The 15,700-nt window shown below is 37.0% G+C and overlaps 1 protein-coding gene across 1 annotated transcript; it reads left to right on the top strand.

Annotated features, from left to right (window-relative positions):
- Positions 1-1,722: 1,722 nt before the first annotated feature.
- Positions 1,723-15,329, top strand: LOC113537883 (solute carrier family 45 member 3). The gene is made up of 6 exons (XM_026932566.3): positions 1,723-2,090; positions 9,417-9,684; positions 10,900-11,086; positions 11,508-12,130; positions 12,972-13,237; positions 13,737-15,329. Exons 2-6 carry the CDS (start codon positions 9,543-9,545, stop codon positions 14,154-14,156), a joined length of 1,638 nt encoding a protein of 545 aa, XP_026788367.2. The 5' UTR covers positions 1,723-2,090; positions 9,417-9,542; the 3' UTR covers positions 14,157-15,329.
- Positions 15,330-15,700: the final 371 nt, after the last annotated feature.

The raw sequence follows: 15,700 nt of genomic DNA, 5'->3' as shown, positions 1-15,700 counted from the left end.
GACACCTGGCCAGGGAATCGAGAATTCAGTAATGTGGTGGTATCTACATTTTACATTTACACTCGTAGATATTTTGCATGTTTTATTGTAGATAAAAATGTCATTTGGGAAGTTTAAAATGTTTGTCTTGTTCTTTTCTCCACGTCTTTTGTCAGCCGTTGTTCTCAACAAACCATCCACTTCCTTGTGAAAAATGGCACGTCTGAGTCAACAAGAAATAAACCAACTGTGAAACTAACCAGCAAAATAAAAATAGCTGCAGCGCTCTACTGTAACTGTTGATGCAAATGAAAGTCTTACATAGATCAGGTGTTTTTATTGCACTCTTTTTTTTATGAGTATAAAAAAAGATATGGCTCAGATACTTTGTTAAGAATGCTGCAGTGTTTTGATGGAAATTAAAAGCAGATGTGTTCAAGATCAGGACTTTCCAGGATGCATTTAAATCTTTTTTCATCTCTTTGTAATCTCTTTTCACATTTGTCACATTTGCTTCCAGAAATTGTTGATATTTACTGGAATCCAAACTTCCATCCACCTGTGCATTGTTTCCTGTAGCACAGGCTGCCACACAACCGCAGAGCATAACAGGTCCACTCTTAATATGCTTAATAGCATAACAGGTCCACTCCATGCTTAATAACTGCCTCTTCCAGCAGTATAAGTGTTCTTTCCATCAAATGCTATTCCTTTTTTCTTTTTTTTTTTTTCCAATTACACTTTTGGCAATTGTGGCCAGAGGATTCCTTTTGTACTTCATGTTTTACATACTTCAGATGCTGACTTTTGTGATGGTAAGCGTTCCTTCTGATGACTCTTCCATGCAGGTCATGTTTGTGCAAGCAACACTGCAAAGTAGGACGCTCCATCACTCCTCCTGTGTCGGTTAAACCTTCTTGCAGGGGATTTAGCTTTGCCTTTCTGCAGTTATATCTGAGAATGGTCTTGGTCTTCCCTTCATCTTGCCTTGACTTCCACAGTTCCTCTTAACTGCCATTTCTTATTGACATTTTGGACAATGGAAACTGGGGTGGAGGTGCTTTGATATCATTTTATAGACTTCCTCTGCTTTGTAGGCATCAATTAGCTTCATTTTCAGATCCTCAGTCAGCTGATTAGAGGTTGGGTTTTAGCACAAATGTTGAAGATTCAGAGAATTCTTTACGCTTTGGAATTGTCCTCAGCTGATCATTCCTATTGATAGTTCTTCACCTGCCTAACGAGTCTTACGTGAATTCTCAAGTTCTGAGACTTTACGACTTGAAGGGTGTCCAAATTTTTACACTCGCCACAATTACTTTGTTTTCCTCTATTTTGCAGAAGTAAAACTTAACTTAAAAAGTAACTTTCCATTAATATTTGCCAAATTGTCTAAATAGTTTGCTGCAGACATTGTGCTAACTACTTTTCACATGACAAAATATGTCATTTGGCCAGGGGTGCTCAAACTTTTGCACACAAATGTATCTTTTTCCTAGAATAGAAACTTTCACATAGGATTGCTCAATGAAAACAGTCCATTTTTTATATAGACTATAATATACAAAATAATGAACATCTCAGTTCTATCGTTTATAATTAGATAAAGTAGATGATTTATTAATGGTGAGATCTCTAATTTATCACTTTAATATGAAATCAAATTCTGTGAGAGTTTTAAAAGCAATCTTTAAGAAAAGAAATCAGCAGGTAACTTGGATTGTCTTGTAAACTAAAAATATTCAAGTCAGTGATATTAAACTGATGTCAGTAGTTTATGGAAGAATCTATGTTCTGTAATAATTTCAAAGTTTTCAATGAAAAGTGTCATTTATCATTTAATAGGTCAGATGATTTCTACATGATGTCTCGTATTCATGCTTGTTCTCTGGTTCTGTGAACGATGACGCACGCTTCGATGTCAGCACTTTAAAAGCTGAATTTCAGGTTCTACACTCAGAGAGTTGTTTTTTTTTTTCGTCATCAGCAGTACAGACTTCCTTATTAGACTCCTCCTTTCAGCTGTGTTGATTCTTGTGATGAAACACCAGGTCACATTTCTCTCTCTCTGCATGTGGGAAGAGGACTGAAGATAAGGATCCTCATCGCACGTACGTATTGCGTATTTCTGTTTCACTTTTAACTAGAATTCGACAATAATTTTTAAATTTGGCTGAAATTGTGGCTAAAACTAGGTAACATAATGCCATCATTTACAGTGTCCACACTTACTGAGAAACAGTTCAAGGATTTATAAGAAAATATGAGATGTAAATCACCTCCAAATCCCTTACTCACTTTTCTGTAATTTAACATAAATCATTATCTTTTGCTGTCTAGATTATTTGCCATTCTCAGTGCATGTGCTTGATATCTTTACAAATGTTCTATACAAAATTCCAAATTCAGTAAAAAATATTGAAAACTGATAAAAAAAGAAAAAATGAATGAATGAATGAATGTGCCAGGCTTAAATTAGCACCTTAGCTCTTTAACAGCTAGATTTTTTAAATTTTATTATATTTTTCTTGTTGTTGTTTTAATATTTGTGATATTTATCCAAAATCAAATTCATGTGATATGTGATTTTAAATCATAAATCCATATAAACATCTGGATAGATTTTACAATAATTTATGGATAAATTAGTTAAATTCAATCATATTGTTAGAATATTACTATTCATAAATGAACAGTTTATCTTTAATATATATTTATAAAGCATTAACAAGTCTCATACTGATTAAATATTATTATTATTAATATTATATATAATAATAATAATAATAATAATGAACTTTATTTTATATAGCACCTTTAAAATGGCCTCTCAAGGTGCTTTACATAAGAGTATATAAACATATATAACAATAATTTAATAACAAAACAAAATAAAGTAATCAAATAAAAGCAATCCTAAAGAAATAAGTTTTAAGAGAAGATTTAACTGTACTAAGAGACTGGGCTTCTCTAAGATCAGATGGAAGAGATTTCCACAGTTTTGGAGCGTAAGAAGAGGAGGCTCTGTCACCCACAGTACGCAAACGAGTCTGAGGGACAGTTAAAAGACCAGAGTTGGAGGAGCGAAGATCACGTTTTGGGGTGTAATGGGTTAAAAGCTCGGTCAAATACTGCTTATAAACTTTACTGTTATAAATTTAATCAAATGTTTTACGTACGAACGAATAATATGAGAAAACATAACGGGTTTAATCATCTAGAATATGTATATGAATTCTTTTTTTAATTATTGTAAATAATTAAAAGAACTATTAAAAGATGTAAGCTTGGACTTTATATTTTATAATATGGAGAATATTATATATTTAAAATGAATAAATATAATATTCTCTGTAAACTTATATGACCAGTCTGGGATCAAGGTCCATGTATGTTATGTTAATTCATTTTTTTAAAAAATTTACATGCAAATGAAACAATCAAAACAGTTTTAAGCTTTAAAGCAGTACATATTACAAAAACGTTCTCGTATTTCACATCTGCTTGTTTTATTTTTCATCATTTCATATATCATTTTGCGGAAGTGACAATTAATGAATGATCTTTAATGACCTGGATGTGTATCAGCCAATACAGTATGAGTTAGATTAAAGATCACCGTTGGCGGCTTTTAAAATAGAAAGATGGCGGCTGAATATTTGAATCGCCCAAAAACTGATTTCTGTATATTTCTTTTTTTTTTTATATTTGGATTCATGTATATTTCATTTGATTTTAACTTCCTGTTTTAGTGCAAGTCAAGAAAAACACATACACTAAAAGACCATTTCCTTGTTTTCCCATTTTCACGAAGAACGCAATGTACGTGGACCTGTCAGTTAATTAAACATCTCTCAGCCTATTAAACATCTCTCAGTATTTATTTCTCCAAATATTTGGCAAATGTGTTGAGTTCTCAGCCAAGTCTGTGTCACACCTAGCTTTATAATAGACAATAAAACTCAACTGTCTGTTTCCTGTTCCACATGATTTCAAAACTCTCCAAGTCACGTTCAGTTTCATCACCGCAATGTTCAAATATTACAATGCAAGAAAGCGAATAAGAAGGGTTTGATAGAGCGTCTATCAGCCTGGGAATGATCAGAATTATGAGCCCTTATCGCCGAGTTTTCCGAGCTAGCCGATTGACCAACCTAGTTACTGTTCAAGCTCCAAAGCACCTTTCCTGTCTGAGACTTCAGGTAGGAAAGCTCTGATCTTTATTAAACCTTCGAAGTCTATGCCTATTTCTGCTCATTACCAAAATGCATTTGCTTTTAGTAAACAAAGAAAAACATATATATATGTATATATAATTTTTCGGATATAATGATGGAAGGAGTCTCCAGTGTAAGTGCTTTGTTTGTCTTCAGGACAGATGAGTTTACGCTTTGCGGTTTCTCAGTAACATGACGAGCTGTCTGGTTTTATCTCATTAACTACACGAGAGAGAAAAAAGAGATGCTGGTGAGGTTGCTAAAATGTAAGTGAGAACAGGAACTAACTTGTTTCACAGATGCTCCACAACAGCTAAAAAAAAGAACAATGCTGTGGTGTTCTTTAATAAATTAAAAAATATATAATCACTGGCAAATTGCTGTAGTATGAGAGGAATAAAACATCATCGTGGATGCTTTTCCTTTAACGTCACAGCAGCAATAGACACTGTCACAAAGCAGCTACAGAAATCTGGATGTAGGTTTAGATCCAAAACAAGAAAAAACTCCCTTGAGGAGGAAACCTTGAGAGGAACCAGACTCAAAATGGAACCCGTCCTCTTCTGAGTGGTACCGGATAGTGCGATTATATGTCATTACAGTATACATTCAGATGTTTAATAATAATAATAATAATGATCTATACGTCCCACACAGAGTGCTTTAGATGCCCTTAGGGTTGTGGTTTGGCAGAAAAGTGAGAGTGTGCAGTTAGTGGCTCAGACACCAGCAAACATCCCACCTACAGTACAGTATATACACACTTTTTACTCTGCTGTGATTATAGTCTCTGTGTGTTTGCACAGCAGTGTGACTTGAGTTGACTAAATGGGTGGTGATGCATCTGTGGCAGTTACACAGTTTTCAGCTTCCTGCTTATATGCTTCAGAGATCCTTAGTCACTTGTTCCTGGTAATACATGCCAACTTTACGGTGCAAATAAAACCACACCGTGACACGCCAGTAGCTTTCCGGGCAGTGTAACAGAAATTACTAAGAATCACTTACAAGTTATTTTTAATGTTTCTTCACAGTGAAGTTGCCAGTAAGAAGAATACAGTAAGTAAGAAAAATAGTTTTTGCTTTCTTACAATGAAACAGCAGCTTGATTACGGACATGACGCAGTGGAAAGTAACTGTTACTGTGAGGACCGAGTCACTGAGTGGACATGAAAATGAAAAAGCCACATTGACACACACACACACATCCATGTAGTATCATTTTTTTAGGAAGGCACTAGAGCGCATGAACATTCTTTTGAGACTTAAAAAACCTTTTTTTTTCCATTTATCCATTTTTTATTCTTCTTTCTTTTAGCTGTATCATTACTTACATATTTCTTAATAAATATATTTATTACTATTGTTTATATTAAAGGCTTGTATGTATCTGTACATTGGCCGTGGATCTCTGAAAGGCGCTAAAATTATTATTAGTATTAGTATTATTCTTATTAGCGATGGCATGATATCACTTTTTCTTTTCTGATACCAATAGCAATACTGTAGCTTTGAATATCAGCCGATACCGATACCCATCCAATACTGTTTTCTTTTTTTTATTGAAGCACTTCACAGTTAAAATCTTTTACATGAAAATCACTGTAAATATAATAAATACAGAACAGAGTGTATTAGGAAATAAACTGACCGTTTCTGACTTAATACAGAGATATTTAAAAATGAAAAATACAACACTCTTTATTAGAGCTGCCACTGACCCAATACTCAGGATGGATCAGATATTGGAGAAAAAGAATATACTGGAAAATGATTCTTTTGTGAAAGTCATTGTGTTGCACAATATACGGAAAAATATATGTGACAAAATAGTTTCCAGACAAAAAAAGGATGGTAAACTATACAATCGATTCTAAGAGAAAGAGAGAGTGACAAAAGGTGAGAAAGTTTGAAAACTTAAGCCTTCTAGCACCTTCCTCCATTCAAACCATTCTAAACAACTGAGGTTGGTGTGCATTTGATCTTTGACCCTCTTTAAAAACTAAGAGTCACAGATTCTCCTATAGGTGTCACTGTTCTTTATTCACATGTACAGTATACAGTATATTACGTACTTCTACAGTTGCGTTTTTAGCAATGTGTTTCTCCTGTATTTTTAAGTGCATGAGTTTAAAAAATCATTTTAAAGCCTAGTCATTTTTAAATAATAAAATATCATGTGTATGAGTATCGATATCACAGATACTCAAGGGATCTGTATCAGTATCAGTGTCAGAGAAGAAAAACTACTATTTATGCCATTTCTACTATTTATGTCTGGTTAGTTTAGTTACCAGAGTCAGGATTATTGTTTAACAATTACACATTTCTATCAATAACTGGCAATTTCTTTGTACATACAGTATTTTAGAAGTAGGACATTTTTTAGGAAATAAATGTCCAGTTGCTAAATCCCTTGTGACTGTTGATGAAGGCAGTGTTACTGTCAGTATTACAGTGGCTCAGATTTACTTTCTGAGTCATTAACCATAACAGCAGGATCTATTTCGTGAATCATTTAATCATTAAGTCAATTCTAAAGAGACGTGTGTGTGTGTGTGTGTGTGTGTGCAGTATGTATCTGTCTGTTCTCTTTGCTCTGCCATTAACTGTTCAGGTGACTGATCACAGTTACGTGTAGGACTCTATTATTGTTTTTATAGTGTATTATCACACACATTTGTTTCATTTGCAGTGCGATTCACTGTTTGGTGATACGCCATTAGATTGTTTACCAGCTCTGTGATTGGATTAGTTCTACATCATTAATCATATTCAGTACATATACAGTATGCTAATTAAATCCAGCTACGGTTACAGCTGCTCTACTGTACACTAATGCATTGAACATTAAATAATACCGAATAAAGAATTAATGAAATTATGATTCTAAGGGATCTACATGTAAAGTTTTTTAACGCAAAGGATAATGTTTATTTCACCATCTAGCAAACCTACATTATTTGAGTCCAAAAACGTTAAGAAAGGAATGAAACACTGTGTGTCATGCTATTTTAGAGAAGTAATCAGTCACAGGGTAAAATATTTTTAAAAGAATTTCAGGGTGTGAGAAAGGCATGTGTCATATGTGTAGCAGGTATTATTACAAACGCCTTATAAAAACAATCAGTGACTCCTTATGTAATAATGAAGAACACTCCCTATGTAATAATGCCTAAAAGGTTAGATAATTTATACAATAATGATAATTAAATATATAATAATATTAATTAGAAAACAGAGTAAGCCTAATCCTTATCACAATTATTAATGATTGATGATAATTCATTACAAAAAAAAAAAAATGTAGTGTACTATGTATTAAAATTTGGCACATTTTTAGAACAGCCCAGATTATACAAAATGAAGCTGCCCAAAAAGGAAATTAGCTGTAAAATTTCTCATATTACAGTTGAGTAGCTACTTTGTAGTATGTTATTTGGTGATATTGTTGGGTTTCTATAAATGGAACACCATTGTTAACACAATAACTCATCCAATCTAGTGGGACACTTTACAGGAAACACTTTGTTTGGAATTCCAAACACAAATCCTAAAACAGCCTTCATGACTAAGTGTCTGGTTACTCACAAGCGAGTTTAATATCAGCCTTCGCATGGGTCCCATTGTTCTTGCGGTGAGCTTTTAATTACGGTAACCAATGCTGATTAGTGGAAAAACTACAGCATACAACCACAGGAATGTCACACAACCGGAGTTTGACGACAGCGAGGCTGTGATTAGAAGTTTAACACTCCGGCATCATGCAAGATGAGGCATGTTTTCAACCTATAAACCTATAATGCACACATCAACCTGATGATGATGTTTCTTATATAACGAATCATTAGCTACATATTTTGCATACTGTTACGCATTGTGGCCTGCAGGCACTTAGAGCTAAATTTTGTCACTACTATGAAGTACCAGCGTATACAGACAAGAAAGTCAGCGAAGAGCCAAAACATGGCAACTATGACTTCATTCACGGTTCTACAACAGCTTAATACTCAGCACCATCTAATAAAACAAAGCACACAGGTACAAGATGATGTTTTACTTAGCAGTGAACTAAACAATATATAAGTATAAATGGATAAAAAGTATGACATCATTCTTTAATTAATAAAAATTATAATTGTTGGAAAATTGCTGTGGTATAATAAGCAATAACTTTGGGATATAGTATTATAGAAAAATAATCAACTTCATCTTGCCACCCTGTTGTTGATTATTTTCCTATAACAGCATGTCCTGAAGTGTTTTATCTCTCTCATACCACAGGAGCTTCCACACATTTACAATTCTTATTTTATTAACGAACGACACATTGTACTTTTATCCATTTATAATTACACTGGATGTTGGGGAACATCCGCGAAACAAGTTAGTTCCTCTTCTCACTTATATTATAGCAGTGATAAACAGACATTCCATCACCAGCCTCACTTTTTTCTCTTTCTTGGATTTAATAATGCGATAATAAAACACATCAGTCATGTCTGTCATGTTACCAAGAAACCGGAAAGACTTTCCTGTGGTGGAAAACTTCCACACTGTTACAAAGCACTGACACTCCTTCCATACGTGTTAAATAAACATCTCCTCACAGCCCTTTGTGTAAGTTGTTGCTACAGAAACAATAACGAAAACACCTTCTAACCAATCAGATTCAGGAATTTAACAGCGCCGTTGAATAAGGCTACAGAACGACAGTTTTCTTCCTAATATCTCAAGTGTTAACTAGTATGATACAAACTAGCTGAATGCTAACAGCTAGCTAGCTGTTGATACAAAAATGTACGTAGCAGCAGACAGATTTTGTCTTAGTCTCACTGTCACATCTGTTAAAGTTTAACTGCTAAAAAGTCACCTGATGACTTTACAAATATTTGATTACAGAGAAATGTAGAGAATAAATTGTAAATGTAGCAAGTAGAAAGTAGAGAGTTTGCTTTTGAAATGTAAGTAATTGTGTGAAATAAAATACTTTAAAACCAGACCAGTACAGTCACACTGTACTTTTTTTTTTTTTTTTTTTACTTCCCACCTACTTCCCAATTAAGCCTGCAAAGCATTTGAAGGTGTGGTTAGTTAATTACACCTGTCACACACTCTCTAATCCATCATTTCTCAAGTTCTAAATCTGCATGATCAAGTTACACAATGAAAGCTGTGAAAGCGAAAGTTAAGACTATAACTATGAGGTGTGTTTTCCAGGCAATATCATGGAGGATTTACGGTCAAGGAGGAACCTCCAGATCATATCCAAATCCACAGTCAGAGTGTTCTTCACCCACCAGCAGTATTAGTGTGAAGAAAAGTGTACGAGTTGATCTTCTGGCCATGCGTAGCAGGCTCTTGGACTTGTTCCTGGTCAACGTGTTGACGTGTGGGCTGGAGATATGCATGGCCACCAGCACCATCTACATTCCTCCCATGCTCCTGGAGGCCGGAGTGCAGGAACGCTTCATGACCATGGTGCTTGGTGAGTGAGCGCATGAGAGCTGGAAATTAAACGGGAATTTGGGAAATTTATCTAAAATTTATCTGCCCACTAGTGCAGGGGTTCCTCAACACTGCTTTAGCATTAGCATTGTTTATGTTAAACATTAGCACATCTCATCTTAAGCAACCTGAAGCTGACGGTCCAATTCTTATTTTAAAACTTTGTTTTCTTGGACGCATGGCATGTTCTTGTTTCTGGATATCCATTTCTTGGTTTAGTTGGAGAACAGTTCCAAATTTTTGACTCGGAATTCCGAAGAGTTTTCCCTAAGTCAGAAGGTAGTTTTCACATCTTGTTTCTAGTTACCTCACATCCACATCCGGGTTTAGTTGGAGAAATCGGTGCTGTCAGAACGCTCCCACATTTCCGACTTGAATTTCCAACATGGAGGCTGATGTCAAGGTTTTTCAATTTGAGGTCAATTTTAGCTTTTTTTTCCCCACTCAGAAGATAGCGTTCCTATATATTCCAAAATTCCAGGGCAAACTTCCTGTTATTCCAACGAGAAAGCTTTTGCACATGAGTTCACATTGGAGAAATCGGTACTGTCAGAAAGTTCCCAAATATCTACGACTTGAAAATTCCAATTTGGTGGTCGATGTGGTCAGATGGTGGTTTTCCTATATAACATGAATGCAGCATTCTTGACCAAGTGGGAGAATTCAGGAGACTGGGAAAACTTCCAGCTTTTCAACTTTATAATTTTTACTTGATTATAGTTGTAGTGGTTGTAGTTTCTATGTAGCATGAGCTGGCAATTCACGTAAAGCTGTGTTCACGTTAAACATCAGCACATCTCAATTTATACAATTCCTATTTTTCCTATATTTCCCACATGCCCATGGCATGTTCTTGTTTCCAGTTGGTTTAGTTGGAGAAATCAGTGTTCTCAGAAAGCTCCCATTTACCAGCTAGAAATTCCAGCCTAGTGTCAGAAGGTGGTTTTCCCCTATGACATTTTTTTCCATATGACATGAATGCAACGTTCTTGACCAAGTGGGAGAATTCAGGAGGATGGGAAAACTTCCTGTTATTCCAAGTTGACAAAGTTCTCACATTGTTGTTTTTTAATTAGATAAAAATTGTAGTTGTAATCGTGTGTGTTTTTTTAATCTGATTTGCATATATCTGGATAAAAATGTTCATACAGAATCTTGAATGTTTTATTCATTTGCATTGTTCCTTGTTATGTAGGTGTGGGCCCTGTACTGGGTTTAATATTCGTCCCTCCGCTCGGTTCAGCGAGCGACAGGTGGAACAGTCGTTATGGGCGCCGGCGTCCCTTCATCTGGGCCCTGTGTGTCGGTGTGCTGCTCGGCCTTGTGGTTATTCCTCGTGCTTCCCAGATCACCTCTCTGTTCTCTGAACAGCATCAGCGTGGGTGCGTTCACTTTACCTAATCATGTAAATGCATTTCTACAAGTAAACTGGCAATACTACTAGTGATACTAGTATGTGTATCACTGCATGCTTAGTCATGAGTGCAAAAGTTTGTACATCCTTGACTGTATACACTATAATCTTTAAATGGTTTGGTATAAATTCCTTTATTTGTCTTGAGGGTGTGCAAACTTTCGCACTCGAATGTATATGCCCTCTTTAAGCCCTACCATGCTAAATATCTGTTAATATAAAATCCATTGTTTTGTCCTGGATGTAAAGGTTTGTATGCCCTTGACTGTATATGCTATCTTTAAATCTCTTGAGTAATTCATCTTGTCTTATGGGTGTACATATTTTTGCACCCAATTGTCCAGCAGATACTGTGATATTTGGTGGTCAATGTTGATTTTCCGTACCAGGTTGGAGGTTCTGCTGTTGGTGTCGTCCATCTGCGTATTGCAGTTCTGCAGTCAGGCCTGCTTCACCCCTCTGGAGGCGCTGGTGTCTGATCTCTACCCTGGAGAAGAGGAGAGCCGTCAGGCTTTCTCCATCTACTCCATCATGCTCAGCCTGGGAGGATGCATCGGGTATCTGCTCCCAGCCGTGGACTGGACGGGCCTGGGTGCGTCCTCTTACCTGGGAGGCCAGGAGGCCTTCATCTACGCTCTCCTCACTGGGCTCTTCCTCATATGCCTGATGACCACAGCCTTGATCTCGGAGGAGCAGACGGCCGGAGTGGTGACTGAATCATCCAGGAGATCTCCGAGCTCGTACGGTGTGTGCTGCTGGCCGTTCTGGTTGTTCTCCAGGGCGCAGATGCTGAAGCATGCCGTGGTTAGCCTGTTCGCAGTCATGCCCAGACTCTGGTCAGTGTGCAGCCACATTCCCAGGGTGATTGCTAGGCTGTTTGTGGCCGAGCTGTGCAGCTGGATGGCTCTGATGACGTTTGTGCTGTTTTATACCGACTTTGTGGGGGAGGGACTGTATGACGGCGTGCCCAGCGCTAAACCAGGCTCTCCAGAGAGACTTCGCTACGAGGAAGGTATTGTCTTGCCATCACGGTGCATTAATATTGACTTCTTATAGCTATTAATCTGTTTAACTGGTCACTTCGGTCATTTACATATAAAAAAATGTATGTCTAAAATAATGTCAGCTACAATCTCATATAAATTTATCAAAAATGCATTGGAAAAAACTCACATTTAAATAATTAGTTTGATTTGTTTGAAGTCTGGACAGAACAAGTCCATGGATTGATTATTCATTCATTCATTCATTTATTTTACAGTTAAAGGAGCCTCTACCTCCACCATATTTAAAAAAAATATATATATGTGTGTGTATATATATATATATATATATATATATATATATATATATATATATATATATATATATATATATATATATATTCATATGTATATGTGTTTTTCTTTATTATTTTTAATATAATTAGTTTGGGGTTTTTTCCCTCAAATAAATCCATAGCTACACAAATCCATACCTTTCTTTTCAGATTAACTGCATTTTTTTTTTTTTTTTTTTTTTTTGGAAAAACTTTTGGGTATTATAGATTACACGCAGCTTGAGGATAACTGCAAGACATCCTTCCTTCATTTAGCAAACCTCAAGCTAGTTCATTCTAGACAAACCTGAAAGTAGGAATTTTATTTACGTGGTGCTTTTAACGACAGACATTGTCACAAATCAGCTTTACAAAAATCCAGCTGTAGATTTAGGTCCCTAATGAGAAACCGTGAGAGTTTCCAGACTCTAAATGAAACCTGTCCTCTTCTGAGTGACGCCTGCTGGTGAGATTATAAATCATTACAGTGTACAGGTGTAGGGGATTAACCAGATTACCTGTTTGATTTCGTCAGGTGTGCGCGTGGCCAGTCTCGGCCTGTTCCTGCAGTGTGTGACCTCGGTGACCTTCTCTATACTGATGGAGCGGATGGTGGCGTGTGTTGGTGCACGTGTACTCTATCTGAGTAGCTTGGCACTGCTGGCGTTGAGCACAGCTGTAATGACCGTCTCTAAGAACATCATCCTGGTGACTGTGATGGCGGCATTGACGGGTTACACCTTCTGTACTCTGCAGATCCTGCCGTACACACTCACCTGTCTTTACCACTCAGACAAGCAGGTGAGCTGCAGGAAAAATTCTCTCTCTTACAGAAACGTCACACCTGTATAAGCACCTGGTTCATATGAAATTTATGCATGTGGTCTATAGACTTTTTTTTTTTTGCATGATTTATTTATTTTCTTGTGACTTTCACGTGATTCGTTTTGTTCATGTGATTTTTACACAATTCATTTATTTTTCATGATTTTTTTTTTTTTTACACAATTCTTATTTATTTATTTATTACATATTTTGTCCCCATATGATTAATCTAATTTTCATATGATTCATTTTTTTACGCATTTATGTTCACATTTGGTTTATTTTACAAATGTGGTTTATTTGGCACATGTTTGTCATGATGTGTTCACTCGAGTTCACTTGTGCACATGCTCAGGACATGTTGAAATGCACCTTCACATGTTTTTCACAGGTGATCACATATTACTTACATGTGAAATGTACGTGATTTTTCCATAACTTTTTCACATAATCACACTCTTTTTGTCCCCCTCAGGTGTTCTTTTCCAGGAGTAGACCCAAACGCCGATCCATCAGGGGTGACCTGGCTGAATCAGCTCATAAGCAGATTTCTGCCATGTACCGAAACACAAACGGGTGTTTGAATGGCCATGCCGGAGTATCCTCCACGACCAAATCGCCTGTTTCCTCGACACTTAATTCCCATGTTTCCCTGGACATGGACACATCGCCCAGCTCCTACCAGCCTCAGAGAGGAATGTGTCTGGACATCGCCATCCTGGACAGTGCATACCTCCTGTCGCAGGTCGTACCTTCGCTCTTCATGGGCTCCATCGTGCATCTTTTCAGCAGCGTCACAGCCTACATGGTGTGTGCTTCGGTCCTCAGCCTGCTCGCTGTCATCTTTTCCAGCAGGATCGTCTTCACCAGGCAAGAAATGGAAATGCTAAAGTGACTCATCTGTAGACTGATAGTATCTATAGCATTAAATTCTTAAATAAATATCATATCAAGTGCATTCTGACTAGGGATCAGCAGAGCATTGTCATGTGTACAAGTGCCTTAAACGTGCTTGAGATCCAAATGAACACAGGTGCCACGACCTTAGAGGTGTGCATGTGGTATACTAATCCCACTCCCAAAGGAATTCTCACCGATCTCACCCACTCCCAAAGGAATTCTCACAGATGTCGCCCACTCCCAAAGGAATTCTGACCAATCTTGCCCACTCCCAAAGGAATTCTGACCAATCTTGCCCACTCCCAAAGGAATTCTCACCGATCTCACCCACTCCCAAAGGAATTCTCACCGATCTCACCCACTCCCAAAGGAATTCTCACAGACGTCACCCACTCCCAAAGGAATTCTCACAGATGTCGCCCACTCCCAAAGAAATTCTCACTGATCTCTCCCATTCCCGAAGGAATTCTGACCAATCCCACCCACTCCCAAAGGAATTCTCACCAATCTTGCCCACTCCCAAAGGAATTCTCACTGATCTCTCCCATTCCCGAAGGAATTCTGACTAATCTCACCCACTCCCAAAGGAATTCTGACCAATCTCGCCTACTCCCAAAGGAATTCTCACCAATCTCGTCTACTCCCAAAGGAATTTTGACCAATCTTGCCCACTCCCTACAGAAGTCTGACCAATCCTACCTGCTCCTGAAAGAATTCTTTCCAATTCCACTCACTCCTGAGTGCCAGTGAATTTGAATGTTATCTATCCAATCATGGATGAACTAAGTCAGACCAAACCAGCTGATAAACGAGCAGGAAAAAAATTTCAAAACACTGTTTTTATACCGAAGTAAAAGTAGTGAAGTGAAATGTGACCTTTTGCCATTTTTTTTTTGTTGTCTTTTCATACATGACCGTGTACTCTCCTGATGCATGAAGAATTCAACAATGACAGAAAATGTAATGCTTTTGTGTGGAAACCAAATATTATCACACATTGTATAAATATTGCTCACATGAATATGAGCATGAACGTGAGACTGAAGGTTTCAGACTTCTCTTTCAAAATCTCTCAATTTTGGTTTTCACACTTCATATCCACTCATTCACCAAATGCATAATGTGTAAAATATGTAAAAAAAAAAAAAAATAGTATAAATTCAAGCTTGTTACACATCTGTTTCAGTACATCTGGTTTCATCACCATAATGAAGGATGGCTTTTTACTGCTTATTGTTGGAATGCATCAGGCTAGTTAGCCAAAAGATTGTAGCAATTTTGTGGTCTCTTGTGGTCATGTAGTGACTGCTATTGATGTCTGTTGTGGGCATTTTTTAGTTTGGATGAGAAAGAGTAGTGGCTGTATAGGCTAACCAGTTAAACAGAAATGAACTGATGCACTAATCTGTGTGAAAACTGGTTGCTTTTGAATTACATGTTACATGTTACAGGATTCACTGGCAGATTAACCAAGCAAGTTAACTGTACTAGCTGTGTTCACTCACTAGAGACACCACCGATCTCTGCGACTTCCTTCCA

The sequence above is a fragment of the Pangasianodon hypophthalmus genome, chromosome 20 (genome assembly GCF_027358585.1).
Source record: "Pangasianodon hypophthalmus isolate fPanHyp1 chromosome 20, fPanHyp1.pri, whole genome shotgun sequence".
Lineage (NCBI taxonomy): Eukaryota > Metazoa > Chordata > Actinopteri > Siluriformes > Pangasiidae > Pangasianodon > Pangasianodon hypophthalmus.
Note: the sequence above shows the minus strand (reverse complement) of the source record. Positions and strands in the feature narration are given on the sequence as shown.

Excerpts from the sequence above, each read along its gene's own strand:
- LOC113537883 (XM_026932566.3), top strand. The coding sequence starts at position 9,543 with ATGCGTAGCAGGCTCTTGGACTTGTTCCTGGTCAACGTGTTGACGTGT. Across the intron at positions 9,685-10,899 it reads CTTCATGACCATGGTGCTTG|GTGTGGGCCCTGTACTGGGT; the intron begins GTGAGTGAGCGC and ends CTTGTTATGTAG. Across the intron at positions 11,087-11,507 it reads TCTGAACAGCATCAGCGTGG|GTTGGAGGTTCTGCTGTTGG; the intron begins GTGCGTTCACTT and ends TTTCCGTACCAG.